The 23,264-nt window shown below is 38.2% G+C and overlaps 1 protein-coding gene across 1 annotated transcript in view; it reads left to right on the top strand.

Moving 5' to 3' along the window:
• Positions 1-22,257, top strand: part of Taf4b (TATA-box binding protein associated factor 4b) — a 114,850-nt gene extending 92,593 nt beyond the window's left edge. Inside the window, exon 15 of the mRNA XM_021639921.2 lies at positions 18,245-22,257. Within this exon, the coding sequence (XP_021495596.2) occupies positions 18,245-18,412 (168 nt within the window). The 3' untranslated portion in view covers positions 18,413-22,257. The remainder of the gene's footprint in view (positions 1-18,244) is intronic.
• The last annotated feature ends 1,007 nt before the right edge of the window (positions 22,258-23,264 follow it).

The raw sequence follows: 23,264 nt of genomic DNA, 5'->3' as shown, positions 1-23,264 counted from the left end.
CTCCTGGTTGCCCTAAAAGAAAGCTTTTATCTCTTTTAGCCAAAGGCACAGATTTCTTGAAACCAAATCCAAAGTCTACAGGGGTTTGAGTTACAACTCAAATTGAATTTCCAGTTCTGTAGTGTCTCTAAGTTAACATTTTAATACTTTTGGAGAAAGGATGGAAATGTAACACTGGGATGGGAATATAAGTAGATTCCTATTAACTGGGTACCTTGTTCTCCTTTATGCTTCATTGCATTTAAACCAATTCCTCTAGCCCTGTGTGAAGGAGGTTTGTCTTGGTCCCAAGGAATCTATTATGGTTTCTCTTAGGGTGATTGTCTTATAAAGGTTAATTGATCTTCCTTAGAACTGGCCCTTGTCACCTCTCACTGCTTTTATGCATACATGGGTTAAATAGCCCCCATATGGTGAAATGTGAAGTGTGACCCATGAGAAGATACGAGACACACTAAACAGACTGCTTCTTTTTTGCTTATGGTTGTCCCAAGAGATAGCATGAGAATGGATCTGAAATGGTGGGGTCAGAGTAAAAAGAACATATAGATTTGATCAGGCCAAATTCATTGATAGAAGCTTACTAAACAAAGTTTTCTGATAGAAGGTTTAGGGTAGAGGGCTAGGAGTAGATTGAGCTGTTTTTGTTTGTTTTGTTTTTGTTAGTTGACTAAAGTTAGATGGTGTTTTACCAAGCAAAACAGAATAGGTACTAGAACTGTTCTTATTTGTATATTACAAGTACTTGTTTAGAGAGGCTAGAGAGATTAAGATGTTATAGGGGATGTATCTATCATGCTAGACTTGATCACTTGTTTTCTGGGTAGATCTAGAGGACACTTTCTAAAAACCTCATTCCTTTATGTGTACATGCCTTTGTGTGTGCCATGCCATGCCTGTGGAAGTCAGAGGACAACTTCTGGGAGTTGGTTCTCTTGAGAACATTTTAATAATCATAGCAGAGAATATGTACTTGATGGAAGTCTCAACATATTTGAAAACTCCACTGGTTCTTTGCTTCATGCTAATAATGACAGGAGTTTGCACTGTCAGATTTGGTAACTTGAACTTATTGATATTAATGGAATTCCAGGTAGCAGAAGCCAGTAATGGCTCTAAGTTGAGTGTAGTGAAGTTAATGGCCAGCAAAGCCAATGCAGTAGTCATAATAATCTGAGCTGCAGAGATTTGTGAATTTATAGCTATGAAAATAATAAGCAGCCTATTAAGTCTTCCTTGACTTTTATAAACAAGAGTCTTCTAGGTCTGGTGACCAGAAGTCTGGCTTTGATTAATTTGGTAAAGTGAAAAGCCCTCAGTTAACCCCTAAGCTTATAAGCCAGTTCACAGCCCTGGAGACCTTGAATGAAGGAAAAACCAGTTAGGTACAGACCAGGCCACACAACTAGAAATTTATACTTTTCATCTCCCAAGTCGTTCCTTGGGACCTGAAACCATTTGCCAGTGTGATTGTGCAACAGAGAAGGAAATAATTAGACTTTAGGAATGTTAGGCATTAATTGATTCTGAAATTTACATGAAATCTTGAAGACCCAAAGCACTGTTGTTGTTCCACCAGTGTCAGTGGAGTTTAGGCTTTGGTCCCTTGCACATGTCCACATTTCTGGAGTGCTTATTTTAATGGATACATTCAGCAACTTGTAAGTTTTCATATTGGTTCACTGGCCCATGGAAGTAAAGAAAAGGAAGTGGAAGCCACTAGAGTTAATTACCTACTAATATGCTAACCTGTTTCTCAGGTGAGAATCTAGCGCCATTATCAGGGACCTGAGAAATAATAGTCATGATGCTGATTATTTCTCTCTCCCACTTACCACTTGGCTTTGAAGAAGTCAGAGGGATCTTTGAGAATCACAATGGATTGTCATACCTTTAATCGTAAAGTCATTTGAATTACAGTTGTCCCACATGTGGTTTTATTGGAGAAGAAAATGAGTGCAGCCCTTAGCTTTTAGCATACAAGTACTGATCTGGCGGGTCCTTTTTTCCCCCTCCATATCTCTCTAAGACTGCCAGCACAATTTGCCTCTGCATCCAGGCCAGCAGTATGCCTTCATTAGTCTCACCTACTCTCAAGGTTACCTGAAGCCTTATATATATGGGTGGTATGAACACATATTCCAGCATATGGATACCATGTTGATGTAGCAGGTAGAATTGGTAGTAAAGATGGGTGGATGTTCATTACAATTTTTTAAGCCAAGGAGATGGCATAATAGGTAACTATACCTGCAGTGAAACCTGACGACCTGAGTTTAATTCCCTGGACTCACATGATGGAAGGAGAGAACCTATTCCTGCAATTTATCCTCTGGCCTTCACAGGAGCACTAGTTAATGCTTCTCCCACAATGAATAAATGAGTAAATAAATACATTTTAAAATTGAGTGACTTGTGATTGACAAGTTGGCTCAAAAGGGAAAGGTGTGTTAGGTACAGTGAGTGGTAAGAAGAACAGAACAAGGCTTCCAATTTCTTGGAAAGTAATAATCTAAAAAGTTAGCTTTCTTTTTAGGAAGCAGTGCTGGGTTATGTTCTGGCCTTTTCTGACTTTTAACTCTAAGAACTATGACATGGATACAGACAAAATGGTGAAAGTATTGTGATATTTTTAGTAGTTTACCATAGATGCTAAACTGTGGTAGTTGAGATTAAACTGGAAATTGGTGTGATATAGAAAAAAATGCTAAAATGTCTGCATGGAATGGTCTATGAGCCTCCTGTCTGCTCTCAAGTGTTTCATTGTTAGCACTCTTCTGCAGCATTAAATGTTCTGGGTAACATTCTCCTGTTAGCATTTAAGAACTTACGTTGTGGGCTGGAGACATGGCTCAGAGGTTAAAGCCCTGGCTGTTCTTCCAGAGGTCTTGAGTTGAGTTCAATTTCCAGCAAACACGTGGTGGCTCAAAACCATCGATAATGAGATCTGGTGCCCTCTTCTGGCATGCAGGTGTACATGCTGGCAAAAGACTGATACATAATTAATAAATAAAAATTAAAAGAAAAAGAACTTATGTTGTAATTTTTTTCTTTGAAAGTGTATTCATTAAAGTTAGCTTAATGGAAAACTTAGACTGAGAAAGTTGCTTGCTTAAAATTACATAGCTTTAAAACGATTTCTGTGAGCTCTCAAGATCCCAGAAGCATTTCTTGAAATGCAGTCTATCTTATTATATGCATGCTTTTTCTGTAATTTAGACTAATACTACTCTAATGTTGTAGCATTCTAACTTAACTCACTATATTGTTTTCAGTATTCCTTAATGCTTTGTTTCAGAGTCTTATGCAGCTATTTGGCTCACACTTTAGTGATTTTAAAAAGCATTAGTTGCTTGTTATGTAGGATTATCTGTAATAAGTGTTAGTCAGCTTTTAGGGGGCTTTCCAAAATGAGAGGTAAATGCTAATTAGCAGCAAATAGCGTTTGTTGTCAGAAGATTACTATGCATGGCTTTCCTTAATTGAAATGACAGTTAAGTTTCTGGTGTTGTTGCCCAAATTAGATGTTCAGGTTTTCAATTAATGTTACCAGTAAAAGACAGTGAATCTACTTTAGATATGTTTACAGTAGTAACTTTGTGGATTTGAGGACATCTTAACCGAATACCTATAAAATCTGAATTTTAAGTTAAAAATTCAACTGTAGGGACTGTAGGGTTTTTTTTTTATTAGATTTGAGACATAACTTATATTCAGTAAAATATGCTGGATTTTATTATAATTATTTCTTTAAAAAGCAGTTTTTAACACCCTTTAGAAAGTTTAATCATGCATTTTTTTGTGAACCTCAACCCTCTTTGTAATTAGGGTTTTAATTTTTTTTCAGATTTTATTTATTCATTCATTCATTCATTTATTTATTTTGTGTGTGTGTGTGTGTGTGCGTGTGTGTGTTTACACATTCACATGTAAGTGCAGGTGTCCTTCAAGGCCAGAAGAAGGTATCATCTTGAGTTGGAATTATAAGTGGTTTTGAGCAACCTGGAATGAGTTCTGGGAACTGAACTCAAGTGCTCTGCAAAAGTAGTATGAATTGTGAATCACTGACCTTCCAAGACCTCAATGTTTATTACCATACCTTAGTTTTGCCTGTTTTATTAGAGTTTTGAATAATTGAAAATTATGGAATAATGAACTCTTTGTGTCTAAGTGGTTTCATTCAGCATAATGTTTTTGAGATTTATTTATACTGATCATTTTAGTAATACATGCCTGTCAGTGAGCAGTGGGTTAGTGCATGAAGACTGATTTGCTTATGCATTGGATGCTTGTTTGGCTTACACATTTTTCATAGAGCAGATAAAGTGGCTATGAACATCCTTGTAGAAGTAATTTTGTGGCGATATTTTCATTTCTCTTAGGTAAGTACTTAGTCTATGTATTAGAGCATAGAAGAGGCATATGCTTAACTTTCCAAAGAGCTCTAACTGGTTTCCAACTAGTTATACTACTACTTCATACTCCTTTGAGCTTTTATGGTTAGTAGTTCTTACATATTACAATAAAAAGCTTTGTCCCATATTTGTAAAACTTTACTATGTTATTATTATTAGTTTTTTTTTTTTCCTCTAAGAAGCTTTATGGATTTAACTTTTTCTGTTTAGGTCTTTGACCTATTTTGCTGTTTTCTTGTCTAGTGTTGGGTGTGGATTCACACAGAGATATCCTTACTTTTTGTAGCCTACTTACTAGACAGACCCCTCATTGCATTTCGTTCATTACCATATATAATGCTTAAAAAACAGTTAACATATTAACTGTAGACTGAATATCTTCTGGAGGCCCATGAAAATGGCCTTTGTCTGTAGGGAGTATATCTATGGGAAGATGGTCAAACCTTCGGAAGAAATGACCTAATAAGTGGTCACTAATGGTGTGGCTTGAAGGGAACTTGGGGACCCTTGCCCCTCTTTTTTTTCTTGCTCCCTGACTATATTGGGAGGATTCTGCTCCATCATATGTTACTGGCATAATGTGCCGCCTTGCTATAATGCAAAACTAACCAGTCCAACTTATCATGGGTTGGACCCTCCAAAATTATGAGCCAAACCTTTTTCTCTTTATCAGTTTATTATCTCAAATATCATATTAAAGTAATAGAAGTTAATGAACATGTGTATACATTTTCTATTGCTGTATTTTTATATCTGTTCCTATATTCCAGTTTTTCTTCATTAATTGATATTAAATCAGCCAATATGAGTATTTTAATTTTTTAAAGTTATTTTGGGTATTTTTATATGAACTGTATGCAGTTACATGAGTTTTAGATGCATCTTGCCATTATTGTAAGAATGCCTGTGAATTCCTCAGACTGCCATTGAATCTAGAGATAATTTGTGAATAATAACATCTTAACTTTTAACCCATGAGTATTATGGATTTCTTTTATTTATACTTATCATCATTTTCTCTACAGTAGTTTAGTTTCCTCTCAGTTTGTCATTTATTGCACTTACACATTTTTTTGATGCTACTGATAGATATGAGCAAAAGAATGGTAATTTCAAGGCCTGCTTGGGCTACAGAGTAAGTTGAAAGCCAACACTGATGACTTAAGGAACAGTATGCCAAAATGAAAAATGAGCTGGAAATATGACTGTCATTGAGTACTTGCTTGTCCTAGGTTTAATCCCCATGGGGCATCTGTGTACACACACACACACACACACACACACACACACACACACACACACACACAAATTTCAAGACAGGATAGCTTTCAGACTATGGTACAGTGTAAAGCTACAGCTTACTGCTCTCATCTAAGGAAAGGGAAAGGAGAAAGACAGAGAGACCACAAGAGCAAAGAGTGGGGCAGAAAGATATTAAACATGTGCTCAGCTCATGGAGATTTCAGAAAGGAACAAGAACACTCTTGAACTGGGCTAGCAGCCATTGTGTTATATTCTGACTGCATTCTGTCCATGTCTGACTTTGAGTGAGGCTGTCTACCGGAGTAATGGACTGATTTGTTTGGCATAGGAAATTTCAAGACTGAGTAATATTCATGCTGTGTCATAGCTACTGTTTACTTCTCTTTTCCAGATCTACAGAGATTTCTGGGTGGAGAAAATTCAACATTGGATTTTCTCTTTATGTTTCTTTTATACTTGTGATGATTAATTTTGAATGTCAACTTGATTGGATTTAGAATAAGTGAAACAAATCTCTGGGCCTGTCTGTGAGGGGTTATCTAGATTTGGTTAATTGAAATGGGAGGATTCACCTTAAATTAGGCAATAGCTTTCCACAGGCTGCATTCAAGACTGAATAAAAAGGAAAAAGGTAGCTGAGCAGCAACATTCATTGTTCTCTGCTTCCTGAGTATCAATGAAGTTTGACCAGCACCTCCTGCTTTTTGTTCAGGTTTTTAACATAAAATTATTGATCATGTCTTATTATCTTTTTAATCTTTTTAGTAATGTATAGTGTTTTTCATCCCCAATGTTGATAAATAGTGGGTTTTATCCCATTCTCCTCTCCTTTCACTTCTTGGTTAGTCTAAATAAATGTTCATTGGTCTTATTAATCTTCTCTGAACACTAATTTACAACTCATTAAACATTTTCTTGAGATGTGATTTCATATAGACCAGGCTAGCCTAAAACTCAATATATTGCCTCTACCTACTGAGAGCTATGGAAATCAAAGCATAACCACACACACATTTATGGATACTAGGGATTGAACAAAAGCCTTTTGTAAGCCAGGCAAGCACTTGACCAACTGAACAGAGTTTCTACAGTGAATTTTTATCATCTTTTTGTTAGGCCTCTCCCATACAAACTTCTAATATGTTGGATATAGTTTGCTTGTAGTATTAACTCTAATTTCCTTTTTGATAGCTTTTACATACCAGCTGTTGGGAAAATGTGTTGTTTTATTTCTACATTGGTTTTGTTTTTATGTGACCAAAGAACATAGTCTATGGTTTCAGTCCTTTTATATCTGTTGAAGCTTGTATTTGAGTGTCTCGTCAGTTTGCATAAATAGTTAGAAATGTATATATTCTGCCATCCAGTATATATATATCCATTATTAGCATGGTGTCTGTGATCCCGTCTTCTTACTAGTTTACTTTGGGCTAGAGGTGTTTATTCCATAAAGTTCCAAGTGAAGGGGGTGTAGACTACTATGATTATGTGTTTCTGCTTCTCTTACTGGATGGCTTGTTTCTAGGTGCAGTATTAATGTCTTTCTGACAAAATCTGTCCTTTTGTCATTATGAAATGATCTTCATGTCTAGAAATATTCATTGTCTGGAAGCCTGCTTTCTTTAATATTTTATAGCTGTGGTAGTTTTCTTTTTTGTATTTTTTCTTTATTTTTATTTTTATTAATTACAGTCAATTCACTTTGTATCCTACCTGTAGCTCCCTCTCTCTTTCCCTCCTGTTGTGATAGTTTTCTTATGCCTAGGATTTGCATGGTTTGTCCTTTTCCATGCACTTCTCACTTAATTGTGTTTTTATTTATAGTGGGTCTTTAAGAATGTCATGTAAACTGAGCTTTTTCTCCTGTATGTTATCATTTGACTTAAATCAATTTTATTTACTGTTTCACTCAGGATCCTTTTTCTTTTTTCACTTTTTTTTTATTTTTAACTATTTTAGGTGTACCTTTTTAAAAAATGGCATCTTTACCTGTTTAGTCATAAAACATGTGTTTTTTATTATTCCCAACCTTAGGTTAGTATCATTCATTTTACGTAGGAGCCTTGTGATCCACCACCCATATGCCTTCTGTTCTTTGTGGTACTGCTGCTACCTTTGACTTATCTCTGGAGTCCATTGCTATTGCTTAGCCATATAGCTTGTAAAGAGCTTATGAATGAAAAGCACCACTGCTAGTGTTCTTTTAGTTTCCTTTTCAGCCCAGATTTTTTTTTTCTAGGAACATTTTTTACCCTGTATGCATCTTACCAACTTTATCATTTCTGAATTAAAAATCTGAAATTTCTAAATAAAGCTACTGTTAATGTACCCAAAGCTATTAATAAATCCATACCTTTACTTGTTCAGCAAAGTGGCTTTCACAGCTCTTCAAGTTTGAAGCTTAAGGTGCTTGTTAAATTTTCACTGTCAGTCCTGTGAAGAAGTTTTAACAAAACAGAAAATTGAGATTCAGACATGGTTTACATGAGTTTTCTGATGACTTGGCCAGTGTTTTGTGTTTTGTTTTGTTTTTGTTTTTTTAAAGAAAAGTCCTAAAGTGTATTTTTCTACTTGGCCACAGGAGGCAGTCGAGTTATGGCTTCTCAGAGTTGACTGCTGTTTGGCCATTTGATGTTCTTGTGTATTATATTGCTGAATGTGGGGGCAGGAGGACTTAAAAAAAAAAGACAATTGTTTTGAATAAATATCATCTGATGGTAGCTTGGTGGGAGTGAGTAGATAAAGTACTTTACAAATACACCACTCAAGAATTTTAGTTTTCTTCCACATTTGTTTGACTTAAAGCTAAGAATCACAGTTCTGACTTCAGAGGCTGTCATGTGACTTAGCTTTAGTTCTGACTTCAAGGCTGTGATGTGACTTAGCTTCACTGCTCATTCACACCAGCTACATTATTGTGTGACACTCGACCTAAACATGGGTGTCAGCCTGCACACACTGATCAGATCCTGCTTCAGGGACTGTAAAAACCTTTATAGTTCGGTCATCCTCTTCAGTTCAGTGAGTGACGGGTTTGAGATAACCAAGCAGCAGCCTTGTAGTTTTAGGAAAATGCACAGGATTGCCACTAGTCTAGAACTGGACAAGTTGGTCCTTGTAGTCACTGGGAAAACATGCTGCTTAAGCTTTTCAGTGCTGGGACTTGAGGGTAGGATAGCTGGCCTGGAGAATACCATTCCAGAAAGGAAGCACACTGTTTGCCGTTAACTGGCTGCATCAAGGGGAGAAATTACTTCTTCCATGATCAGTAGTTTGTGACAGGAATAAAGAAATGAGTCAAGTTTGGCTTTATTGTGGTTGTAAATGTCTATATCATTGTATATTTGTATCTTTGTGTATTTGAATTTGGTCCCATAGATTTTGGGTCATTGAAGCATTTTAAACAGGAAAATTGTATTGCCAGATTGTTTAGAACAATCATCACACTCCAGTATAAGTAGTAGTAATACAAGAGGTAGACTGCTTAAAAATTATCTTTCAAATAATAGAAGATACTAAAAGTAAAAATGTTGAAAGAAGTTAGTGACTTAAAAGACTGTTAAGGAGGGATAACAATGGTAGGTAGATCATAATGGAAGGAAAGGCTGAGGGTCTGTCTCATCCAGGTTTTTGGATTGAGCATTTTGTGGCATTTTCATTTCTTGAAATAAAGAGAAAGAAGGGAAGGAATCATGGTTCAAAGCATGTTGAATGTGGGATATGTGTAATACATTTATTTGGAAGCTTTGCTAGAATACTGAACAGTGCAGCCTGAAGTAAAGATGTGTTACTACATATGACATGACAACCAGTGAGTATCTGACATAATTTCAGAGTCACAGTTACAGTTCAGAGCCTGTGGTCCAATGTCAGTTAAATCTGTTTACTTCCTTTGAAACACAGGAATGACAAAAATTCTTGGGCAGAGATAGACTGCCTGTGCAATGCTACAACTTTCAAGGATAAAATGAATGGGATCAAAGTCAGAGACCTGTAGCTTCAAAAATGTTGCTTGTTGACCAGCAGAGGGCAGTCAATCTCAAAGTTCAGTACATTTTGCTGTGTTCCCTTTGAGGCTTAGAAAACTTAGTCTAGTTTTTTTGAGACAGGGTCTTGTGTAGCCCAGCTGGCCTCCAACTCACTCTGATGACGTAGTTGACATTGAGCTTTTGTTCCGCCTGCATCCACCATCTTAGTGCTGAATTTACAGAAATGAGCCACTGCACGTGGTTTATGTGGTGCTAAGGATTGAACCCAGGGCTACTGCACGTTAGACAAGCACTCTACCAGTTGGCTTGTATACGACTTGAAAGCTTAGTCTTTGAACATAGATTCTGTGTGTTGTTGCACTGTGTCAGGCAACAACTTTACTTACTTATTTCAGGTGGTGTGATATTTGTGTGTGTGTGTGTGTGTGTGTGTGTGTGTGTGTGTGTGTACGTTCATGTGCATAGACCAGGACAAGATATCTTTTTTGATGGATGTCCTGCTCTATCACTCTCCACCATATTCCCTCCAGACAGGCTCTCTTACTGAGCTTGGAGCTGGCAAACCTAGCAATTCTTCCGTTTCCATGCCTTCCTTCAGTGCTGGGGTTACAAGTCTATCTGTGATCATGCCCAACTCTTTTATGTAGATTCTGGATATCTGAACTCAGGTCCTCATGCTTGTGCAGCAAGCACTCTTACCCACTCCGGCAGCTTTATTTATCCTTGCTCCTGGGTTTCAGAGAATATTGAGTTTTTATTCTGGAACCAGGTCATATTCTGATCTGTAAGTGCCATTGTGTAACCTTTGTTTCACCCTTCAAGGTTTAGAAAGGCTTGATACTGGGCCTTGGTGTAAACTGGGCAGTGAATCTGAGAAATGTAGTGTACCATTGCTTCTAGTTCCTCTTTTAGAAATGCCCCAGTTTTTGTGCTAAATGTTAAGGTTCAGAGACCATTTGTGTTTTCTTAGTCTTACAATCCAGGGAATGTGTGGAATCAGCTGAGCCTTACTTCCTGGTTACTGGGCTTGTATAGAAAAGCTTTTCTGTGGTTTTATTGGAGAACTATGAGAAAGATGCTCTGTCTGTACGTGTGTCCTCTGTCCACCTCCTACATACAGAAGTGGCCATTCATCTATATTTGATCTTTAAGCACTGAAAGCTCCACTGAGAAACAAGAGAAGCATAACAGAATTCATCATTTCTCTAAAGTTAGTGAGTTGGTGATTTAGTGAAAACTTGAGAGAATAGGGTACAGGTGGTAAAGTTTGATTAGGAGAAAGATTCTGGAGCTAAAGGTACAACTTTTTCCTGCTTGCAAACATCACTGCCTCTCCAATGGCCAGTTTTGTTTTTTTGTTTTTTTTTGTTTGTTTGTTTTTTTTCATTAAGATGATAAAAGCCAATATTTAGAGATCCTATACTGTGTTCCAAATACTATTCTCATTTTGGGGGGAGGGGCAGTATTGCTGTTAGTACCCTTGCTTACAGTTTGAGAAACTGAGGTACCTGCAAGTTAAGTAGTTTGAGATTGTTTATGAAGTTGACAACTAGTGTTATTTCACCCCAGCATAGGCACCTGTGACACTATACTTGAACTAGATCAGAGTGTGGATTAGCACAGAGCCATGTTACTTGAGTACATTTGGATCAGATTCACCTTGATTCTTCCCCCTAATTCTTTCAGATTCACTCCCCAACTCCCTATCTCCCCCTTCCCCTGTCATCCACTAGAGCATGCCTGGCCTACTAAGACTACACTATTAAGGATACCAAGCCTTACTTCCTTCTAAGCCATCAGCTGTGTAAGCAGCTTCTCAGCTTATTGCAAGCAACTCATGTGCCCCACTCCACTCGATGCTTGAGTGGGGTCATGAGTGCAGTGGTCCTGTCATGTCCAGAAGACACTTCTGCTCAAGTTCTCCCTGACCTCTGACTCTTAGAATTTTTCTGCCCTTCTTCTGCAAGGATGGTGACATTTGGATAAAGGTCTACATGATATGAGAGAACTTTTTCAGGACTGTTGAAGCCACTCTGGTTGCATAGCTCTTGTTTTGGCTTCTAACTTGGCTTCTAACTTGGTGTTGCAATTATATAACTTAACGATAATTTGAAAGGCTTTTTACAGATTTTATTTCATACCACCTGCTCCATTATGTAGATGGGAATAGGATTTTAGATGACTGGTTGGTTTTAATCATTGAGTGGTATTTTATTTAAAGCTGGAAACTGCTGGTATTCACTTTCTCCTTATGAGACTAAAAGATTTCTACTGTTTTATTATAGAAATAAGACACAATCCTAACAAATCAGTGAAGCTAGTTTAATTGGTCTGTAGTTCTAGAGGATACTGATGCTAGAATTGGGTAGGCATTTGGTGAATTGGTTGTTTCTCTTTCCTAAGAATCAATATAAAAAAAAAAAAAAAACCCTCATGTGAGAAGTGGGTTGGGAAGCCCTCAAGAACAAACAATGCACCCTTCATCAGTGTGTTCCTTCTACACTCTTCCTGAACTACATTAATATTTCAGCCTTGGCACTTTAAAAGTGAGTTAACTGGGGAAAGGACCTCGTGGCCTAGAGGAAAAGGAAAACTAAAAGGCAGGTTTAGTTTTGACGGATACAGGTTATCATTCGATGACCAAGAATTATTGTGGCTTCAACATTATGGGACCAACCAGTCGGAATTTTTAACAATCCGAAGTATAAAAATGGTAGGCATTTATTTTATATACAGGTTCAAGAATTTGGCTTTCTAAGTCAGTCATGATTTGGGTGAAGAGAGTGCTATCACCTTTGTGAGGCTGTGAATTATGAAAGACAATTTGTGGTGGGTTTTAGAATGTCCCTCGGGGTTTGTTTCATTTATAACATTGCTTTGGGCCTTCTACTGCATCCTGTTGCAGTGACCTCCTTTTCAACCCTGGGCTGGCAGGTATAATGCAGCTCTTTCCCTTGGATCCTTCAGGCTTGTCATATGACAAACATGAACTGTGACCCCTTTTTTCCTTAACCCAGATAATTGGGTCTCTTTTTTTTTTTTTACATTTAATAATTGTACCTTCTTTTCTTCCCACTCTTACACTTAACTTTTAATTTCCTACAGAGATGACATGGGGGTTTTTTTGTTTGTTTGTTTTGTTTTTGTTGTTGTTGTTTGCTAGCAGTTTTAATTTTCCATCTGATAGAAATTGTGCTGAAGAGTTAGACGGTGGGTTCACAAATCACGCCATACAACTGGTTCCATGTGGGAGGTTTATTAAGGGAAGAGGAAGGGGTCGCAGAGATCATCTCTGGACAAGGTAGGAGAGAGAGAGAGAGGAGCTTCGAGTTCTCTTACAAGAGCATGCACAGGTAGTTTCCGGTGGTCAGAGGGTGGTCTTGCAGGTGGCCTCACAGATGCCTTATAACCAGTTCGTCGGGTCCCTTAGGGCTGGCCGTAGACATGCCTGTTTAAGGATCCCAACACTATCAAAATGGAACATTGGTGCAGAAGGTACAAAAATCAAATCAAAAGTGAACTCAATTTTTATGCAGGGAATGTACCCACCTAGATAGTGCTCAGACTAAAAAGGAAGCACCATGGGAACTTAAAAAAATAACTATGCCCTCCCAGCTACTCCACAGCTCCCTAAAAAGATTGACTACCTGACTTCTGCAGCCTTGCCTGTTTGGAAACATGGCAAAAATTAACCATACAGTAGTTGTTCCTTTGTGTCCTAGGTCCTCTCAGTTGTTACAGCCTACTTTATAGTAGTCATTATCTTTCCAATTAGGATTATTGTGAGTACTAGCACAAAACACAACTTATATGTGACTTTTGGTAAAAATGACATTTCTAGGTGTTTTCATAAAGACAGAATTGCCAAGACATATTCATCTAATCAATTTTAAAATTTATGCAATATGTTAAACTTGACTGCAGGCAGATGTGTGAACACTGTTAAGTATGTATAGATTTAGAATTAACCATAATATATCATTTGTGGCTGAAGAAAGCTCTCTTTTGAGCTGGAAATGTAGCTAGGCCAATAAAATCCTTGTGCAGCTTGCTGAAAGCCCTCGGTTTGATTTCCACCATCATATAAACCAGGCACCATGGTACACACATGACTTTTGGGAAGTATACACGGGAGGGCCAAAGTTCAGAGGTTATTCTTGGCTTCGAGGTGATTTGGGGGCCAGCCTGAACTAAATGAGATTCATCTGTTTATACTCTCTCCTCCCCTTCTGCCTTCTCTTCCATTTTTCCTTTCTACCTCTCTTTCTTCTTCCCAATACTTTTTTTTTTTTTAAAGATTTATTTATTTAAAGTACATGAGTGCTCTACCTGCATGTATACCTGCCGGTCAGAAGAGGGCACCAGATCTCACTATAGATGGTTGTGAGCCACCATGTGGTTGCTGGGAATTGAACTTAGGACCTCTGGAAGAGCAGCCAGGGCTCCCAAGACTTCTTTAATATGCACCAATGTTTTAAAAAAAATCTAACTTCTATAACCAAGGTTTCCTCTCACTATCAGTAATATATTTTACTGATTTCCTAATGTATATATTTATTGTTTCCAAAGCTGAGTTGTTGAGATCATCCTTCAGAAATCTTGTGAAAAATGTTTGGTGGTAATAATCAACAGTAGTAAGGTGTCATCCATCTATTGCATACCTGAGCAGCAAGGCTTGCAAAAGAGAGACACCAGCTAACTCACTATGGGCTGCCATGCTTGTTCAGTTATAGCTTACTACTTGGACATGCACAGATCATACTCTGCACCTGTAGGAGTTCTGAACTATAGGTGGTGTAGAGAGCAGCCCTTTTTCCTCATGGGCTCACCAATGTTTCTTCCATGGGGTCTTATGAGCAAGTTTTTAACCTAATGAAAGAACAGATGTGGTTAGGATGGGATAGCCCTTAAAATATGAATGTGTTATAAGAAAATTTATTTGACTAGGTAAAGCCTCTCTGAAATCACGGTATGAATATGCATGGAGTTAGGTTGACTATTTTTGACTGTGGTATTTTGTAGACATTACAGACCAATCCCAGTACTATCAAATGAAAATTGTGAAGGGAATAATTAAAATCTAGTGTTATTAAAACAGAATGAAAAGATTTGATCCTCATGTTACCTGTACCTCTCAAGTTTCAATTGGATGAAGCAGAGTTGCCAATCCTATCAAAACAGGGTTTTTTTTTTTTTTTGTAGTGTAAGTTTTACAAAATTTATTATTATGTGTGCATTCATGGTGCATGTGTCTGAGTATGCATGTCCTACTCAGTAGAAGTCAGAAGAAAACTTTGTGAAGTCAAGTTCTCTTCTTTGACTTTTACATGGGTTCCAGGGATCAAAAAGGTCTCCAGGTTTGTGCCACATGCACCCTTACCCACTGAACCATCTTGCCAGCCCCAATCAAAATACAGTTTTTAAAAAATGAAATAGAAGGCAAAAAGATTTATATGATTTGGAGAGGCTCAATAAGTAATTAATTGTCTAGATTAGACTGGCCTACCTGGGAGGATTATCTTGATTATGTTACTGAAGGTTAGAAGACATATTCAATATGGGTGGCACCGATCCCTAAGAAAGGGAGCCTGAATTGTGCAAGAATGTAATGCATAGTGCAAGCTGAGTGAAATCATGTACATAACTGTAACTCTCTTTTGTAGGTGGATACAATATGGCCATTTCTTTAAAGCTGCTATGACTTCCCTGTTATGATAGGCTGTAAACCCCCCCCCACACACACACACACACAATGAAATAAAGAGTTTCACTTTTACACAATTATCATTCTAAGAAATTCTTTGTTTGGGGCAAGCAAGATGAATCAGTGGGTCAAAGTGCTTACTATGCAAGTCCAGTAACCCTAGTTTGATCCCTGGAGAATCCATGGTTAAAGGAGAGAACCTGCTCCTGAAAGCTGTCCTGATAGCTGCACACTAGATGTGGTATGTGCTTACAAACACTCATATACACAATAATAATTTAAAATTCCTTTGTAATTAATTAATTAATTGGTGAAGTTTTTGTTTTATTTTTTTCTCTTTTTGAAACAGGGTTTCTCTGTGTAGCCTTGGCTGTCCTGGAACTTGGTCTGTACAACAGACTGTCCTCCAACTGAAATCGGCCTGCCTCTGCCTTCCAAGTGTTAGAATTAAAGGCATGGGCTACCACTACCTGGCTTTCTTTCTAATTTTTGAGGTTATAATTTAATTACATTTCTTCCTCATCTTTCCTCCAAATCCTTTCATATATTCTTCCTCGCTCTTTTTTAAATTAATGGCCTCTTTTCACTAATTATTGTGAATATATATAAATATGTGTGTGTACTTATATGCTATGTGTGTACATTATATATCTTCTTAAATAGAGCCTGTTAAGTCCAGATGTTACTTGTGTATATGTTTTCAGGACAGATCACTTGGCCCTAGACAACGAATTGCTGTGTTCTTTCCTCACTTGTCTAGTTTTTTGTGTTGGGTTGAGGCCTTATAGGCTTTTCCTCATCCTCTATGGCATGTTTACTGGTGTCACCCTTACTCACATTTGGGTGATCATGTTTATGAGACTTTCTGTATAGCTCCTCATATAACCAGAAGACACACTATCACAGCAAACTCTCAGTTCCTCAGGCTCTTACAGTTTTCCAATCCCTCTTCTGAAATAATCTCTGAGCCTTGAGTGGAACTGCAGTTGTATTGTGAGTGTACCTGTTGGGACAGGGCCCACAACTCTGCATTTTTATTGATTTTCGCTTTCTGTAGTGGTCTCTTACTGTTGCAAAGAGGTTTCCTCTGTGAGGGCTGAAGACTACCCTTGTGTGTAGCTGATCTTTGCTACTTTGTGGGTTCTTTTTTTCCCTACCCTTTATCCCCTGGTCTCACCCTCTTAACACTAGATAATAGAGAAACAAGGATAGAAAGAGGAGGAAAATCACTGAATATGATTTATTTCCTTTTGTTTCTTCTTTAACCACAGCTACTAGCAAACTGAAACCAACCTTCCGAAAAGACCAACAACCACTACCCTGCTTCAGGGGTTCTGGGAAGAGGTTCACATTTATGTATCCTCTGAAAAGTTCCCAGAATCCCAGCAGTCACACAAATGCAGAAATTATCTGCAGCTGGCAAAACCAAGCTTTTGCTAGAACATGAGGGCAAATCATGGTCAGTTGCTGTGGACAGCCCAAAGCAGCACTATATCCCTACAGCTCAGATTAAAACAAGAGCACATTCTTATAATATTTCCATGTGTGTTTTTTTTTTTTAAGAAACCAAAAAAATTCCAGGATTCTTAAGAATGATTGTTATAAGTAAAAGGTGGTAAAGGTAACAATGATCTCACTAGCACTGAGGAGTTAGCTGAGTGTCTAGTACCAGGCATAGTAATTCTTTTGTTGAGTGGGTCTTAAATTCAGTTAGAGAGCTGTTGATTACTGCTAAGGTATGTGTGCCACTACTGCACCTGTAGGATTATTATGCCATGTTGGTTGCTCATGTGCTTTATAGATGTCATAGCTGGGTAAGATTGTTGGTTGCCTTTGTTTTTTGTTTTGTTTTTTAAGTGATATTAAGATAGCTCAAAAGCCTGAAAACCTGAGTTTGATTTCTAGCACCCACGTAAATGTTGGAGAGAACCAATTTCACAGAGTTGTTAACTCTGGCCTCTACATACACACCATATCATGCATGTGCCCTTCCTCTAGCCCTCCATCATACAACCACAAATAATAATAATACTCTTTAAAAAATAAAGTTTAATATAATAGTGCATAGATGTCAGTGATTAAGAAACTGTTTTATTGCAGGAATACTGGGTTTCAGTTTATTTTTGGATGAATTTGAAACTCACATTGGCTCTTCTGTTTATAATCAATAAATTCAGTTAAGAAAATATTATTAGGCTGGGTGTGGTACAGCATAACACAGTGCCTAACAACACCAACTTCAGATCAAATTAAAAATGGAGTCCTATGCTGCTTTGTTGTGAGACTTACGACACATGACTTCATCAGGCCAGGATCATTTCCTGTCTGGTCTGAGCAGTGGGAAGCAGCTCTCACAGATCTTGTTGCAACGTGTATGTATGAAAGAAAGGAGACAAATTTTCAGATGAAGTTCTGGCCTCTGGGGAGCCATTAAAGATTTTTTGGTACTGTAGCTTGATGAAATCTGAACCATAATGAGCTTCTGTTATGTTTATGTTATTGGTACACAAAAGACTGTTGTCCTTTGAGACAACGGATTTTTACACATATGTAACCCTTTATCAGCACCATGATCAAAATAATAATATCATCCATCACTTTGAAGTTTTTTGTAAAAATTTTTAAGTGGGAAGTCTGACCTGGAAGGGGCAGCAGAGTGGAGGAAAAGAGCACCCGAAAGAGAAGAAATCATCTCAGAGCTGCTGCCTAGTCAGGAGAGAGGAGTGAATAAGGTCATGACCTCAGTGGGTTGAGCCTTCCATAATACCTTCCCAGTGGACAGTGGGCTCTTATATGCCAAAAGCAACAGGTTTTCCCTTTATGAAAGTCCTTATTTTAAATAACTTCTTTCTCTCTTTTATTTCCCTGTTTAGGGCTTCAAAGATAACCCTTCTGCTTCTGGGACTTCCAGTCTAACAGCCACTAAACCGTTGCTGCGTCCAAGAATCACGAGAATATGCCTCAGGGACTTGATATTCTGTATGGAACATGAAAGAGAAATGAAGTATTCTCGAACCCTGTACCTTGCCCTTCTTAAGTGATCACTCCATCCATCCAGACTCTCACTGTTTACTGCCAAAGAAGATATAGAGAGCACTGTTGCACTGTCCTGAAATGTACTCAGAAAAATAGTCACCAGTATGGAAGACCACTGTTTACATTGACAAGCTTTTAGTACACCTTGTCTGTATGTCTTGTGGGTTCTTGCAGCTAAAAATTCAGATGCTTTCTGAAAGTCAGTACCAAGTATACTTTATGCAAAAGTATCACTTACCTACCTGCATTTAATTACAATAGCTCCCTTATACCACCTTAATTTTTGTTGTTGTTTGTTCCACACAGTAGCAATGAGGTGCCTTCCTCTAATACAGGCTGCATCAAGATGTAGGAGAAAGGAAGAGTCAGAATGTATCTTATACTGAACCTGTCTCCTAGTGTTAGGTACTATGGTCTACAATTAGAAGCTACTTAGCTAACTGTGACAATTACCTTCTGTAGTTGAAGTGTGAAAAGCCACATAGTTGGGGCAGAATCACCTTGTGCAGTTGAGCCATAATTACAGAGCTGATGGAGACCATTTGTACCTGAAGTTACTGACTCTCTGGCTCCCCACACTACAGTGTTAGTGATACCTAGTGAAGGCTATCCTTGTCAGCCAATTTAAAACTGATATACCTCACTGAAAAGTTGAAAATCAAAAAAGTACTGGAAGGAATATGGGCCTTGCATTCGAATTAACAAGGGAAAAATGAAAATGGCATCATGAAACAGTTGTGAGCACCATGTACCCAAGGAGGGTTGGCTGCACTTGGAATGCCAAAGCTGGTCCTTGTTTTGTTGACGGGAAAACAAACAAACAAAAATCATAGATCAACCAAAGAGGAAAAACCTGGCAAATATTTAGTTACAGTATTTCAAAAGGATGGTTTGTTTTATTATTTTAATTCCCAAGAAGAAGTAGTTTTTTGTCTTACAAAGATTTTCCTAGTTCCTGTAAGTTTTAAGCATCTAGTGCTTTTCAGATTTCTAACTGCTGGTAAAAACATTTCAACAGTAGGGCTCCCTCTGGATTGTGTACTTAAGAGATGCAGCCAGTGTCTTGCTCTTGGAGTGTGGTTCTAAATGTGAGCAACACATTATGTACCTCTCTCTAAGGAGGAAGTTGATATTCAACGCACCCCCCCCCTTTAAATTTACCGGTGTAGATTATAGCTGATAAAAAAAAGAATAGTAATATTGAAATCACATACCAAAAGAATGCCAAACCCTCCAGAGAAACTCTTTCAGTATGTCACTCTTCATTCGGTTCTTCTCACAGGGACTGTTATACAGCCATATTGTATACTGTTGTAAGAGTTTAGTTTGCCACAATTTTTTGCTTTAGCAAGTTATGTAAAATGTAAATCATGTATATGTTTTAAAAAGCACCTTCATGAGAAATCTATATCCAAAGTTTTGTATATTTAAATGCTTAGCTTTATTTTTTGTAAAGTGCCGTGTACTCTCACATTTGTGTAATCTTATTGATCAGATGTTTAAAATTATTTCAAATACACCATTAAAACAATTATTTTATGATTAAAAACAAACAAACAAAACTTTGCTCAGTCAGCAATTTTCATTAGTAGCCAGCTTCTTGGAGGACTCAGATCTGCCTGGTAGTGAGTCTCTCTCTCTCTCTCTTTTTTTTTTTTGTGAGTCTCAATTATTTATCTTGCCCTGTGGATATTTGGGTTCTGGAATCTCACTTAGATCTAAGTTACTATATCACTTCCTTTGAAATAGTTGTAAATTTGCCCGCTATTTGAATCACAAAGAAAGCTAATAGTCATTATGAAAGCTTTTCTTGGCCCAATGAGTTTTTTCTTACCAAGATATTCTTTTTCAAAAATCTTAATATAAAATGTTTTTTTTTTTGTTGTTGTTGTTGTTGTTGTTTTTGTGGTATTCACATGTGTGGTGTGTGTGTGGATGTCTTCCTCTCTTAACCTCTTCATTTTATGTTTGAAAACATGGTCTCACATGGGCACTGGGGATCCAAACTTGGGTCCTTATGGTCACACAGCTGGCACTTTACCTACTGAGCCCGTTCCCAAGCCCCTTAATGTATATATTTGAATCCTGTGTTTTGGTGTGTGTCTTTTACAGAGAAAAACAAATGTGTGTATCCAAAATACCACAGTTGGCAAAATGGAGGCTTTGGGGTAGATTTGCTCTCCAAATGCATTGTCTTTAACACACAATATTAGCAAGCCTTGGATTTTTTTTTTTTAATGTGAGTGCTATAGATCAAACTCAGGTTTTCATATTTGTACAGCAAGTACTCTTACCTGCTGTCTTATACCCTAACTCCAGTAGTCTTATTTTCAAAAGAAACATTGAAAATGTTATTTTTATATTTTGTGTGTGTGTGTGTGTGTGTAGGAATGCACATGGGGAGGTCAGAGGACAACTTGCAGGAGTTGGTCTCTTTATTATGTGTAAGTAGAGATCAGTTCAGATCATCAGGCTTGGCAGCAAGTGTCCTTAACCTGAGGAACCATTTCACTGACCTCTAAAATTATATATGACGTGTTTTGTTTTATTAGAAATTTGTTGAAAATTTTATTTAGAATTAAGACTTTATGCTAGTAATGTCATGATTCTGACAGAAAACACAGCAATGTTAAGGTACAATATTTAGGAAAGTAAGAAGACCAAGGCACATGCTGACTTTCACTTTGTTGTAGAATTAATCAGTTGCGTATGTATACAAATTTGTCCTCAAAAGTTCCAGTTATAGTTTGCAAGGAATAGGTACATTGTCTGAATATAACCTAGTAGACAGTTTTCACTTTGTGCTATTCTTCTTGTGATACTCTATCTCAGCTGTTAAGCTCTAGAAGAGGCTTCTGGGAATGCCGTTGAGGGATTATCTTGATTAGATATATTGCAGGACACACAGCTTGTCTCATTCCAGGGTGATTCCACTCTACAGCAAGTCCTTGGTGGTCATCCACTGGAATTGGCATCTCCAGAATGTTGGATTCTCTGCAACTGGGCTGTACCTTTGCCACTAGCCTTTCCTGGTCTCTCTTTAATAAGACTCTAACCCTGCCACATGGTGCCAAGCCTCAGTTTCTCTCTATGAACCTTTCTATCCTGGATCTTGTACTGCAACTAGGTCTGTACCTTCACCAATGGCCTCTCCTCAGGGACTGCAGCACTACCGCACAGCACCAAGGCTCAGCTGCTCTCCATGAACCCTTAACACCGTCAAAACCACTACCACCTGGGTGATTCTTACAACTACCAGCACAGGATACATCCCTGGATGTCTCGGGAGCACAGCTTCTGTGTGCTGACCCTGAGGAAACACTTCCCAGAAGATTTCACCTCAGTTATGCCATTCTATTCTTAATCAACACTAATATCTCAGCTGCAGTTGACCATTGCCAATCGTCACAGCAAAACAGGTTTTACTGTAGGAGCTTTGGTCTCCTGTTAATCACAGCCAATTCTGCTGGCTAAATCTGTGAACTTGACATGAACTAGAATCCTTTTAGAAGAAGGAACCCTGTTTCAGAAAAATGCTCCTAGCAGGGTCGCCTGTGCGTGAGTTTGTGGTGCACATTGATGTTTAATGTGGAACTGTTCAGCACCCTGGGTGGTGCCACCTCTGGGCTGGTAGCCCTGAGTACTATATGAAAGCATGCTGAACAAAGTCAGTAAACAACACTCCTCCATTGCCTCTGCTTCCGCTTCCAGATTCCTGTCCTGTTCCTGCCTTTACTTCCCTTACTGATGGACTGTAATGTGGAACTGTAAACTGAAGTACACCCTTTCTTCCCCAAATTGCTTTTGCTCATGGTGTTTTATCACAGTAATAAAAAGCCTGTGACACTCACCTTGGGCAAATTATTTTACATTTGTTTCCTCATCTTAAAAAAATTATCTGGGAAAGAAAGACCTATGGGAGACAGGAGCTCTGAAAGGAGACCAACAGAGCCATAAAAACTGAGCACAGGGGCCCCTGAAGAGAATGATAACCCAACTAAGGACAATGCATGGAGAGGACCTAAAACCCCTGGCTCATATGTAGCCCAGACTCAGTCTCCAAGTGGGGTTCCTAGTAAGGGGAACAAGGACTTTCTCTGGCATGAACTCACTGGCAGGCTCGCTGATCACCTCCCCCTGGGGGGTACAGCCTTGTCAGTCCACAGGAAGACAATGCAACCAGTCCTGATGAGACCTCATAGGCTAGGGTCAAACAGAAGGGGAGGAGAACCTCCCCTGTCAGTGGACTATGGGAGGGACATAGGGGGAGAAGAGGGAGGGAGGATGGGATGGGGAGGAAATGGAGGGGCCACAGCTGGGATACAAATTGAATAAAGTATAATAAATGATAATTTCTTTTTAAAAGTATCTGACCTATGGGGTGACTGAGAATTTAGTAAATGTATGTGAAGCACTCAGACCAGCATATCACAGTGTAATGAAGGAATAATGTTATTGTTATTTGGAGTTTTAAGTGACAGCTTTACTTCCTGCCTAACTGTGGTACTTGGCTAAATGCACAGCCTTAGTGTATTATTTAAATCTAACCTAAGATTTATAAATTTCTGTGTGTGCCATTGGAAGCCACAAGAAGATTGTGACTAACATAGAGACGTTTAACAGCCTCTCCCCAACCCTCTCTTTGTGTGTTTGGTGCTGAAGATTGAACTTAGACTTGCCATATGAAGATTCTACCACAGTACAGCTGTATCCCTGTATGAGTTTGTTGATGCAACAAAATACCCAACAAGAGGTCACTTAAGGGAGGAAGGTTTATTCTGGCTCATGGTATAAGAGATAACAGCAATCCATCAAGGTTGGGAAGATGTGGCAGTAGGAATGTGAAATAGATGGTCA

The sequence above is a fragment of the Meriones unguiculatus genome, chromosome 2 (genome assembly GCF_030254825.1).
Source record: "Meriones unguiculatus strain TT.TT164.6M chromosome 2, Bangor_MerUng_6.1, whole genome shotgun sequence".
NCBI lineage: Eukaryota > Metazoa > Chordata > Mammalia > Rodentia > Muridae > Meriones > Meriones unguiculatus.
The sequence above is the reverse complement of the archived record's forward strand: the minus strand, read 5'-3'. Positions and strand labels throughout refer to the sequence as shown.